The sequence below is a fragment of the Leptonotus elevatus genome, chromosome 1 (genome assembly GCF_054856555.1).
Source record: "Leptonotus elevatus isolate MCC_2025b chromosome 1, RoL_Lele_1.0, whole genome shotgun sequence".
Classification (NCBI taxonomy): domain Eukaryota; kingdom Metazoa; phylum Chordata; class Actinopteri; order Syngnathiformes; family Syngnathidae; genus Leptonotus; species Leptonotus elevatus.
The window spans coordinates 53,137,600-53,150,277 of NC_141239.1; the positions used below are offsets into that span (position 1 = coordinate 53,137,600).

Here is a 12,678-nt window from a genome sequence, read left to right on the forward strand (position 1 = left end):
CACTTCAGTCTCTGGAGACACATAAATGAAACACTGATGTCAATACAATCTAATTGGATCACAGTCAGTGTGGTTGTTGGGCAGACATTCAGTTGGCATGGGTATTTTTGTCATTCAATCATATTGAAGAAACTAGGCTTGCATTTTGAAGCTATTACGATTGACTATAGGTTCTGTGACCCGCATTTTTGGGTAGGCAGTAATATTATCCTGAAACATCTGGAAAATCGTATTACAATCTGTTTTACAAGTTAGAAACTGTGCTTTACTGCTTTTACTTTATGTATTATTATTTGAAGGTTCTGTAAAACATAGTCAACAAGTACTTCATACCTGTAAAATAATTGTCCTTTATTATTTTTCCAGAAAATTACTATAAATCTGCCTTTATTTTTTAAGGAGGGTATGATCCGTTTTTGTAGCGGTGCAATGTGTAGAGAAGTTATTCCTGGAATAAAGGGGAGCTGCGGTTGGATGTTCTCTAAATCTTTGCTAAAAAAAAAAAACTTTAAAAAATCACCCATTTATTAGCCTTCTAAAAAAGACAAGTTTTCTGTGAACAAAATTGCCCTGCGTTGAGCTGCTCGTGCTAGCCGTCCCTCTTTCTCCTTCATGTGCGTGTGTGTGTGTTTTGGTTGGAGGAGGGGAGTTGTGATTTGCGCTGCAGTCAGACGAGAGAGATCGTCTTTCAGACCAGATATGGAGGCTCTGCTGTGGCAAAGAATTTTTTTTTGAAGACATGACTTGTTTACTGGCAGAAGAAGATCTTCATCCAAACTTAAGCCGTCCGTGTTGTTTTGTTTTTGACAAAGGGATCTATCTCCCTGTGAATGAAAACTTTGAGACTAAAAGGAGTTGGACATCCCCCCTGGTCTGTTCTGAAGTGAGTTGCAGCCAACTGTTAAAAGCTCTCTATTCATGAGTGCGTGCGTGGACACTCGATTAACTGACCATTAACTCTGTGTTCGTGTTGTACTCCTGCTTACGGATTGTTTTTATTGTGCCTCTGTGGAGTTCAAGCTTGAGTATCTTGAGTGCTTTTCTATTCCTGGACAGACTCACTCTCTTATCTTCTTATTCCCACCAAATGCATCTCCTTTCTCCTTTGTGTTCTCTGGAGAAGGTGGAGCTCGGAAACTCAGCGGTGCTGATGATTCGTTTTGGTGACCAATTGTGAAATGGTCGCAGCTGAAAGGCAACAAATGACGACGCCTTGAAGTACCTTTTTCGTTGTTCATCACACCAGCGGCAAGCGCTTTTCTTGGGCAACCAGTCGACATCCCTTTGATGTATTGACGCCGCCCTCCACATGGAAACACTCTGAACCAATTACAACCTGGCTCGTGGCTAGTTATGGACTGCACGGCGGCGATTTTGAAAGCATGCGCCCGTTGGAGGACTATGTGGTGTCGGCATGAGCGGGCATCCGCGCATCACCCGTGGAGATTTGCGGAGAACTGCCGTTGCGGGGCAGTTGGCACCTTCAGCCATGCCTCCTCCCTTCTGCAAAGCTTGCTGTTTTACGTGTGCTGCTGTCTGACTCATGAAGAAAACTCGGATCAGTGTCGGGTTTGGGTCGATCAGCCTATCAATGGAGAAAGGAGAAGCAGGAGAGAGAGGAGACCCGAAGAAGGTGAGAGTGAGGTCTATTTTTTGTCCAAATATCTAATGTTTCAACAAATGCAATATGCTTGCACTAATGACGATTAAAATTGTTTTTTTCCCCCGTTCAATATGAAAGATGCCGTAGTTTATTTTTACATCAATGATCACATGGATTAGCTGCACAGTTGTCAATTTTAGCACTGCTCAGTAACGATTACGTTAAAGAGGAAGTCAACCCCCCAATTTTTTGGGGACAATAATATGTCCCCACTAGTCTATATATGGTATTCTGGTTAATATTGTGTTAGTGGAATATGAGTTAAGCAGCATTTTTCAAATCCATCTAAGGAGGCGGCCATTTTGCCACTTGCTGCCAACTGAAGATGACATCAATGTTGCTCAGGTCTCAGGTAACAACCAATCACAGCGCAGCTTCAGAAAACAGTTGATCTCTGGTTGTTGCCTGAGCCCTGAGCAACTGTGATGTCACCTTCAGTTGACAGCAAGTGGCAAAATGGCCACCCCCTGAGATGGATAAAAACAGCTGGAAATTTGCTTCATAACTCATTCCACAAATGTAATATTAATCAGAATGTCATGTTTAGACTAGTGAGGCCACATAAAACATATTATTTAAAAATGTTTAGCATTGACTTCTACTTAATCAATAATCAATTAAGCTGTCAGTTATTTTTTTTCCATTTAATTGACAAATCAAATTCTAAATATCAGATTTTTGTATCCAAATGTCCATCCCTTTATTATACAAAAAACAGAGCATTATTTCAAATTGACAATGCAGAAAGTGCACAAATATTTATTATTATTATTAATATTTCAGTTACTGGTTTGATCTGTAACGTGCCGTGTTAAGGAAAGAGGAAGGGTACACTACACTGCATATAGGCTGGTCTCTAGTTGTCTGCAGGCTGCGTAGTACGAGATACGGGTGATCGTTTTTTTGTGATCAGCAATGAAAGGCATTTACATATGCCGATGATGTGCCTTTGCATGGAAGTCGACCGATCACGATTGGCGGCATTTTGATCAGAACACCACTACAAGAGACAAAGAGATTCCTAATCCAATCCATAAAATGTGCTATTTTAGTAATTATATTCATGGAATTAATAGTAAGACATACTGTACATATTTTATAACCTAACATAAATATGGGATTCTAGTTGACCCCGTTTGTTCAAATTTGGGAAAATAAATGATTACGTTCAAGTGTCAATCTTTTCCAATAAACAAAAATCATTCATTAACTGCATTTGAAGATTTGAAAATGTAAAAACACTCTTAACTTCATAACTTCCGTCTTCCACCCACCCATCCATTTTCTACAGTGCTTGTACTCATTAGGGTCGCAGTTAGCCTGGAGCCTCTCCTAACTGACTTACTCCATGGGATGGTCACTAGAAGCCAATGCCAGAGACCATAAAGACAAACAACTGTTCACACCTATGGACTCTTTAGATTATTCAACTAAGCAAACATTCATGTTTTGGGGATGTGGGAGGAAATGTATATTTAAAAAATAATAAAAACACTGAAGCACATGGAGAACTTGAACCAGGGATGTGATTTTTCCGCTAATTCGCGGAATTCCGCTTTTTTTATCTCCAAAAATAAAATGTTACAATTTTTTAAGTGGTAAAAAATCAGATTTCGTCTCTCGACAGCATTCCATTTTAGTGTTTCCGTAACTGAAATGAAACTGATCTTGCGATTGGCTGAAGTCTCCGTGTTGACCAATAAACGCGCTTGTTATAAAGGCATAGGCGTATGCCATTGTTTGTTGACCAATAAACGCGCTTGTTATAAAGGCATAGGAGTATGCCATTGTTCATTTCTCAGACGTTTTTGCCGGGTGTTTAAAGAAAGATGTCCGTGATCGAACGCAAAGATGCTCCGCGAGTTAAGGAAATTGACAAGATCGTAAAAAACAAGTTTCGATGGGACTGGTTAGAGAAGGATATATCTACAAATGTTGGAAAGAAGACTGTGACAAATTTGTTCAGTGACTTTATTCGGAAGATCGATCGTGCCGGGAAAGCGCTTTGCATTTGGTGCCATGATACCATTGACTATGGTGGGAGAGGTTTCAAAGCTCTTGAAAGTCACGCAAAGAGCAAAAAACACGTGAAAGAACTCCAGTCAAGAACAACAAATTATTCCATCGCTGGAAGTTTCGGTGCCCAAACGAAAACTCCAAAACTTTACGGCCTCCATCCCTTATTGACATCACAATCGGAAGCGGTAATAGAGAGACGTGATCCACCCCAACAACCTGTACCAGTTGCTGATAGAGTCGTGAATTTTGAGGTCGGTGGTAAACTTTTCAAATTAATCGAAATCAAATTTTTGAAAATATTATAACGTAATAAAAATGGCCATAAATATTTAACATGGTTAATCATTGACACAAACTCAAATGAATGCTGCATGTTTGCACTTTTCAGGTTTCAATATGTTGACTATCTTGATGTATGCAGCTACAGAGATGATCTTAGTCAATCCGAATGCATGATTGTGTTTTTACCAGAGCTTGCTGCATGAGGTATTTTATGTTTTTGTTATGCATTATGTATTAAATTAAGAATGATTGATTAAATGATTTATTGCATGGTAAATATATATGATGATATTCTCAGTGATAGTTTTTAAAAGCAAAGGCAGTCCAATGTTTTTGAATGTGACTGATTTTGAGTTGACTAAAACTGCAATTTTATATGGGATAGTTCAATATACATTGAAAATTTATGCTGTTGTTTTGTCTATTTCTTTGTCATCTGAGTGCATTGAAAGTACTTAAAAACACGGAAAACCCATGAGCTCTGGACCTAGCTGAGTGCCCGCGGCCCCCAGACCCCCGGCTAAATTTTCAGATAATTTCACTTTGGTCAAATCACATCCCTGTTGAACACTCCACACAGGAAGACCAGAGCCAAGACTCAAACTGTGAGACAGACATGCTAATCACTCACCCACCATGCTGCCAAGGCATAATTTATCATTTGTATTAACAACTTTGTGTGGTGAGACGGTGGCCAAACGTGTCGCACCAGAGCCGCAAGTGAGACGGTTATCTCCGTGTCACTGTGCAGGGGCTTCGATGGTCTGTCCTTATGCAAAAGTGGTCTGTGGTGCAAAAAAAGAGTGGACACCGGAGGGCTGCCCTAGAAAACTGTGTTAAATAAGATCATTGATCACAGGGTCTCATACTGCAAGTTGGTTGTGGGCAAAAAAAAATTCATGGCCGGGCCATAAAACTCAGTTGTGTTAAATATGAATTTAATGTATTTTTATAAAACAGTGAATTGTATTGTTTTAATAAGCTGCCATTGAGTAGCCATGGTATAATTATGTTGTTCTACTTGGGAAATAAAAGCAAGAAACAAAAATATTTATTCAGCTACATTAGCATGACACATGATCTACACTTATTATGACAAATCACTATTAAGTTAACATAAAAAAATGTCTACAGTGTCCATATGTTTACCCCTATATTTTGAACGTGTTTTGACATTATGAGAACAAACTACTATTAGCCATTCTTGGGATCTCAGATTATTACCTGAAGATTGGTGCCAGCATGATGACCACAGTTGTGGCGTTGAAAACAAGTCGCTGATTTTGACGCTGATTTTGTTTGTTTGCACTGTTGACAAGCATGGACATCAAAATAAAAGCAATGCATATTTGACATTTTATTTGGACAAGATGTTTTCATCGTTCATCTATATTCATTTATGCTCAGCGCAAATCTAGCGTGACAGGCGGTCTAAAGCTGCACAGAGGCAGGGGAACCTTTCAGAGTCAACATCTCATCATCATCACTACTTTTTGTGCTCTTTAATTCACATCTTTGAAGCCAGTTACAAATCCAAGACCCTTCACCATCACCAGATCCATCTGAATCCCAACAGAATCATGAAGTTGTTAGGAGATCAGAGGAAGGATAGATGAAGCAAAATGAGATCTACAGACACCAACCTCTACCAACTCAGTGACCAGAAGGAGGAACAAACTCTTAGCAGTTTTGTAGCTCCAGAGCCAAAATAGAGCTTTGGTAGAATTGTAATGACACACAATCGCAATCATATGGCGGCATTGCACAATTTTAGAAATTAAATAATTTTCAGGATATTTAACCATTGGTTGGTTCTTTTTGTATGGAAGTAAAGTAAGTTGTCTGAGGTTTGTAAAAAAAAAAGTTCACAAAGATCAGTAAGAAGATGTCATGTTGAAAATGGTGCACATTCTTTCACTAACTACAGTGTTGTTTTGGACTCCAGTTTACGTAGCGGTTTTGGGTACTGCTTTCATGATTTTAGAAAGTTAACCTTCAGTATATTTTTAGATAGGCTTTACAAATCCCAGCTTTGGAAAAGTGTGGGGCACGAAGTTCAGATACTGTTCAACTATTTGAAAGCAAGTCAGATCTTATGAAGTGGTACGCTGGTACGATTAGCTCCTAGCTTCATTCTTCATCCTTTCTCCCATTTTTATCACCCGTTACAAAAACAACAAAATGCAACAGCCTTGATGAAATTACAGATCAATAAAATGCTCCGTAAAAAGGCAAAAGGATAGAAGTAAGCTGAGGAAAGAAGAAAAGGAAGTTGTAGGAACTCAGGAGATTGAAATGGAAAGACTGTGCTTGTGTCTTTCCATTTTATTTTTGCCCTGCAACTTACTCTGTCATTGACTGACCACACATGACTTTGTGGTCACACGCACAATACGTTTCTATTATTTTGTCCACCAGTCGTCAATTTATAGCTGTAATTATAGACTGTCAAGCGACGCTATGATTTTTCATGCTGTGGTTTACACATGCGCGCGCGCACACACACACCCAATCACATTCCTACTTGTGCGTGCGTGCGTGTTTGCTTGTGGTGTGGGATCATACCAAGTGGCATAAATGTTTTCATTTAGCGACAAAGCTGTTGTGTGGTTCGGCTGATACAAATTTTATTTCATTGTATGAGTTTGAAATGTACAAATGAAACAATGCAACATGGACAGAAAGCTCAGGGACAAAATTAATTGTGGTCAAATGACTACAAGAAGAACTCATTGGTGGTTAAAAAAAAGTTCAACTTGTCTTCAAATCTATACAGTTCTGGCTCTTGCCTTTAAAAGGCCCCAAGAACATGTTCCACCTTGTATACTTGACGGGGGATTGAATCAAATTGGGCTTTTTTCTCGCTGATAGAGAATAGTCTGTAATCATTATGATAACTGTTTGCTACTTTTATTATCAAGTGTTGATGTGTTGCCCTGAGATTACTGTGTATTCATACTTGGCTATTTAAAAAATATAATGTGTACTTCGAACAAAGAGAAAAAAAAGGCTCCAAGCGAAACGTTTCCTCAATAAAATGGCCCAGCCAGCTGTAACAAAAGAAAGAAACTTAAGCGAGCCAATTCTTGGCTGAAAATCGTAGCATGTCAATATGTTTATAGACAAGAGGCCCAAACAATGCAGAGTGGCAGTCAAGCAACTGAAGAAGTCAGAAATATTGATGTACTTTGTTGATAGACAAACATCCATTTCCTAAAACACGCATTGCGGTTTACTCAGGAGGAGTGTTCGGGCCCATCCTGGACTGAGGACCTGTCAGTCAGTGAAGACATAAGCACACAATTCACACTTGACCATACATCTGCAGTTTACTTGTAAAGGTTACTGTGCAATTTTCATAGTATCAAGACACATTTGAAGGCACTGTATATATAGCACTGTATTTATAGTACGCACTGCTACTACTATACTATATATTTACTACAAAATAGTTCTCTTCCAAGTGGGCGTGGCCTCCCTTAACCTCATTGCCAATTTCTTTCATACGCAGTTTAATTGGTGTCATGTTCACAGTCCCTTTAATTTTCTGAGCATGCGGTTGGAAAGTGGTGATATTGCAGTGAAAACAGATGGATGGTTCTGCGTACAGGAGAAAAAGATTCCTGACCAGGAACAGCTAAAATAGTGAGACGAATCTTGGGCTAAACTTGTTCATGTGAATGTGTAGAAGATGGCGTCTTGAGAAAAACTGATCTAGTATACTGGAGGAGTTCTCCAAGTCAAGTTGAAGTGAAAACAGCCCAAGGCTTCAGGCTTGGCTGTACTAACGAAAGGATTGTTGTTTTTGACTCACTACTCTGAAGACTGCCAACAAATGAACTGGTACATTTTTTGGTTCAATTTCTGCCTAATAGAAACTTTCCTTTATACGTCCTGCATGCTCTCACAGTCGCATTATTTAACAGTACAATGACTTTCTTGAAATATCCAGTGTTTTCAGAGAACTGGCTTGTACTATGCAATACTTTCCAGCACTAGAAAGATCCTTCTTTTTACCCATAATGCTAGCTTTATCATGTGGAACAACTTATTTAAGTGATTTTCTTTTAACTCATTCACTGCCATTAACGGCTATAGACGTCAAAAATTCATTTGAACTATTTCTATTAGTTTAAATTTTTTTCCCACTTTTGCTAACAAGAGTATGAAAACCTAGACTTTTTTATTGTAATTTTATAACAGATATACAATTTGTGATTAATCGTTAGTTAACTAGTGAAGTCGCGAATAATTACAATTAAAAATTGTAATCGCCTGACGCCCTTAATTTAAAAAAGGGGCGTCAGACGATTACAATTTTTAATCGTAATTAATTATTTAGCTGTTATAAATTTACAATAAAAAAAATTCCTAGGTTTTCATAAAAAATGAAATTAAATGAAGAAAAAAAAACCTGGCTGAAATTTATATTACTTACCTAAAGAGACAAAATTTAATTTAAAAAATGTTGTGTACTGTAAATAAATAAAAAATTCTCATCCTCTTTCGGGATGTGCAAGGTGAAGAGGAGGAGTTCGGACCGCCTCCCTCAGTAGATGAGGCATCTGATGCGCTGATGACCAGACTGGGCTTTTTATTGGGAGAAAAGATCATTAATGAAGAACCTGGGTCACCTCACCATGCCCAAGTCGATGGACAGGTAATCATACACTCCCAGTATGTCAGCAAAATGTTTCCCAAAGTTGATATGAGCAGAGTCACTGACTTTACTTCCCACTTGGTGATGGTGCGAATGTGAGTGTGGATGTCTCCCTCTGTGACTTGCACTTTCCCACGACCCTTAGCTTGAAGTAGTATAGAAAATGAATGAATGGATAGAAATGAATAGCTACAAGAATGATGTTTTGACCCTGAGCTACAATACAAAAAGAAAAAGCACATCAGAAAATGCACATTAGTTTGTCAAAAATGTTCAATTACATGACACCATTAAATTCTCTACAAAAATGATGCTAAGAAAATGTTATTTTGTTAATCTCTCTCCCACAGAGGATCTCACCTTCCTCCAGCCTGGACAGCAGCAACACCTCCCCCTCATCTACACTACCGCCCCCTGCTGGAGTGGAGGGTAACAACAACAAAGCGTCCATCCATGCATCTGTCACCTCCCCCACGTCGACACTGGAGAGCAGAGATAGTGGGATTATAGGTATGGATGAGCCTGTAGATCCATTTTAAAGCTCTTCTATTTATCCATAAAACACTTCATGTTCTTGGCTCATTGTTTCTTATACCATATTAAACCCTTGCAGACCTTCAGGTCATACATTTAATTGTTGATGGTTCTGACAACACGATGCAGACCAATCTTTGAGTAGCACTCTAAAAAAATACCTTATGAGAGAAAATTTATATTCACATTCTTACTGATAACATCTTCATTTAGAGCTTTTCCCGCACTTATTGGTACAACCGTATGCCACACACTGTGGCATTTTCTCTGCAAAGGAAGAAAATACGGTAAAAGGTATGCAGCGGAAAAATCAATGTATTCAACTTACTGTAGGTGTGCTCTAAGCGAGTGGCAATGCACAATGGTCGCCACCGGCTTCACTTCTCGCTTCGGCATGAGCAGTCCAGGTTATTTTTTACGTCCGTGTTGTGTCAGCCTGTGAATCCACCTCTGAGTCTGACCATGGTCTTTTTTTAAGCTTTGAGCCATGACAGCATGGGAGTTTTCATTTCATTTTCGTAACTCAAGAGCTATGGTTGTACACACGCGTTCGGGTCGGCTAGCATCGGGTTAGCATCACGTTTACAGTGGACGACTTGAATGACGTATGTGCGCTTCTCTCGTGAGCACAGGACTTCCATACCATATGCAAGTAGGTCTGGACGATTATGGGAAAAATAATGATCATGATTATTTTTAATTACTACTACTACTACTAAACTCAACTACTAAAACTCAACTACTCAAAACTATGATCATAGCCTTACGCCCATTCATCCCTTCACATTGAACACTTTATTCTTGAATGCTATTCTTTTTGTCAAGTATAACATAACCTTATAAATATATGGAATTAAAGCATCTTGCATTTTTATTCTTCATTTTCAAACTTAAGCATTACATTACTGTTATATTTAATTTATCTTGTGTTATTTTCACAAGTCTGGGACCTCAGGGATTGTATTTTGTACTATGTCATGTGTAAATGTGTATTGGTATGAACAAAAAAAAGAATTTGATATTTTTCTAGTATATGTATGTATATTATATTTATCCTTGAATTTTGAGGAAAATAAAATTCTGTGAATCTTTAAACTAAAAAAAGTTCAAATAAAAAAAGGAAAATAAAAATACTGTATACACTGAAAAAAATGGGGAGTGATATTTACTTGAAAAAGCTTAGTAAAGATTTATGCACTCAGAAATTCTAAGTACATTTTACAAGGAGTTTAACTAGAATTTCTGATGTGAACAAACTACTAGATTTTTTCAAGTAAATATCAATCCCCATTTTTTCAGTGTACTAAAGCAGTAATTGCAAAACAAATACTGTACTGGGTGTTCCTGCGCGTTTTGGGCCTCTTAGGGGCAGTGTGGTGCCGTGCATCCATAGTGTACACGCTTACAATGAGAACAGAAGAAAGTGGCGATTGAATTATATTAAAATAATTCGTTTTCACAAATTGGGAAGAATTTGTGCGTTTGAGTAGTGTTATCTTTCCCGTGGGTATGTGTTTCCACGGCATTTATGTATGAATATTCGTTATTTGAAGGACTATTACTCCCGAAGTTGATGCTAACTTCATGTTAGCATTTGAATGGATCCTCCAATCATTTGCATTAGCATTAACGCTAGGCGCGCAATGTGTTAAAAACGAAGCATGTTTGGTATTTAAATACACACGATATGTAATTCTCCTTATCGTGTGTTTAGTTTCACAGTTAACTCCAACTAGAGTGTCAAAAAAAGCTTAAAGGACGCTGAAGGATCGGAGAATCACATTTATTAACTCCGGGCTAGCTACAAGCTAAATGGTGCATTCAGGGTCCTTTTACAACGTAGGGAACTTGTAAACGCGCCGCAGCGTTCTGCACATTAATCGTTTTTCTTCGATCATTACGTTTTTAATGATTGAGAGAAGCCAAAATCGAACTATGGGCATTACGAAAGGCCTATATACTGTGTTTTAAGTGGTCTGGAACTCACTGGTACGGACTATGGAGCTCCCGGCACTTGCACTGGTGCGTTCCGGCCCAATTAAAACACTGGATATAGGCCTTTAGTAAGAATTGAAGTTGTCCAGATGTAGTTTAGAACGATAACCTCAAAATGTTTGATTACATACTAATTCATTTTTCAGCTACATTGACGAGCTATTCGGCTGAATCAGCAGTAGAGCGTGACAACAACGCCAAGCACACCAGCGACGGTTACCAAGGCAGCAGCCTCAAAATCAGAAGGGAGGGAGGCCGGCCGGTGGTGGCTTCAACTTCCTCTTCCTGTATGACAGCTACAGGAAGCTCGACCGATGACTACCTCTACAGGGCGGAGGACAACATGGCTTCCACATACAGCCTTAATAAACTCCACCCAGATTGGGGACAAGACTCAAAGCACTTGTCTGGATCAACCCACTCCATCCCACTCTACCTTATGCCTCGCCCCAATTCAGTTGCTGGTAAGATGAATGGCGAGTGTGAGTGTGAGTGCGAGTGCATGTGTGTATCAGTCCCCCACTGCCCTTCCTGTTAGGAAGGAAATCGATCAATTCTCTAATTTTGTGAACTCATGACACAAGAACGTTTGTAGAGCTCACTTAGATTTCATTTTGTTAAGCTTTACAATAATCTCAATTTGCTATTCACAGACAGATACATAAATCTGCATATTCAAGATAAAAGTCCATCTAAAAAACAATCCTGCTAAATAATAAAGTGAAGTGGTTTGGAGGAAATAGGATATAAATCATAGTGCCGACTTTTACTACTTGTTAGGAAAAGAGACAATGCTCATCTCAAGAGTTGTAAAAACTTCCATCCATTCTTTGTATTGCTTATCATGCTCACTGGGGTGTGCTGGAGCCTATCCCAGCTGCTTTTTTTGCTAGAGGCAGGGTACACCCTTGATCTGGTCACTAGCCAATCACAGAAATCCTAAAGATTTTTTCCTAAATTCACATTGGAATGCAAATTTAACTTGATTACTGTGATTAACACAGAAAATAGCTGCATTTGAGGAAGCAGATTCCCTCCCCCCCATTTTGTTAAAACGTTTTGCCACCAAACGCTAATGCTGCAGAGATACATGGAGTTAATGGTGAAAAAAAAATTAATCCTCTATTTTCAATGCTTTCTTCTCAGTACTCTGGCATTATAAAACCACATGAATGTCTGCTAGTGTCAGAGTTACAAAAGTCATTAACAGATCTAAAAATTGATCTGTATGATCTTTTGGACCACCTGCATGCTGCGGAGCTGCCAGTACAGAGGAACCAGTTTCAGAGCATAAAGGGTGACATGGTTTTATCTCATCCACCCTTCCCCTTTCTCCATGGCCACTGACTCATGAACGCTCGAGAAGAGCGCTTGGGAAAGGAAGGAAGTAACATGTATGACGTCTCATAACACACACACACACACATGCACGCACAGGATATGAAGTTAGCGCTAACATTCTCTGTAGTGTTGGTTGTGACTGGATTGACTATTTTCACACATTTGGTGAGTTTTCTCTTTTTGT

At 38.9% G+C, this 12,678-nt stretch overlaps 1 protein-coding gene across 3 annotated transcripts in view; it reads left to right on the forward strand.

The window, feature by feature from the left end:
• tanc2a (tetratricopeptide repeat, ankyrin repeat and coiled-coil containing 2a) overlaps positions 1–12,678 on the forward strand; it is a 65,033-nt gene that overhangs the window by 34,422 nt on the left and 17,933 nt on the right. Inside the window, exons 1-4 of one of the 3 annotated variants that reach the window (XM_086069622.1) lie at positions 693–1,633; positions 8,485–8,624; positions 8,975–9,134; positions 11,300–11,617. In XM_086069622.1, the coding sequence (XP_085925748.1) occupies positions 1,354–1,633; positions 8,485–8,624; positions 8,975–9,134; positions 11,300–11,617 (898 nt within the window). In that variant the 5' untranslated portion in view covers positions 693–1,353. Of the gene's footprint in view, positions 1–692; positions 1,634–8,484; positions 8,625–8,974; positions 9,135–10,573; positions 10,666–11,299; positions 11,618–12,678 lie in introns of those variants that run through there. The other 2 variants (XM_086069632.1, XM_086069641.1) reach the window with 2 other exon arrangements.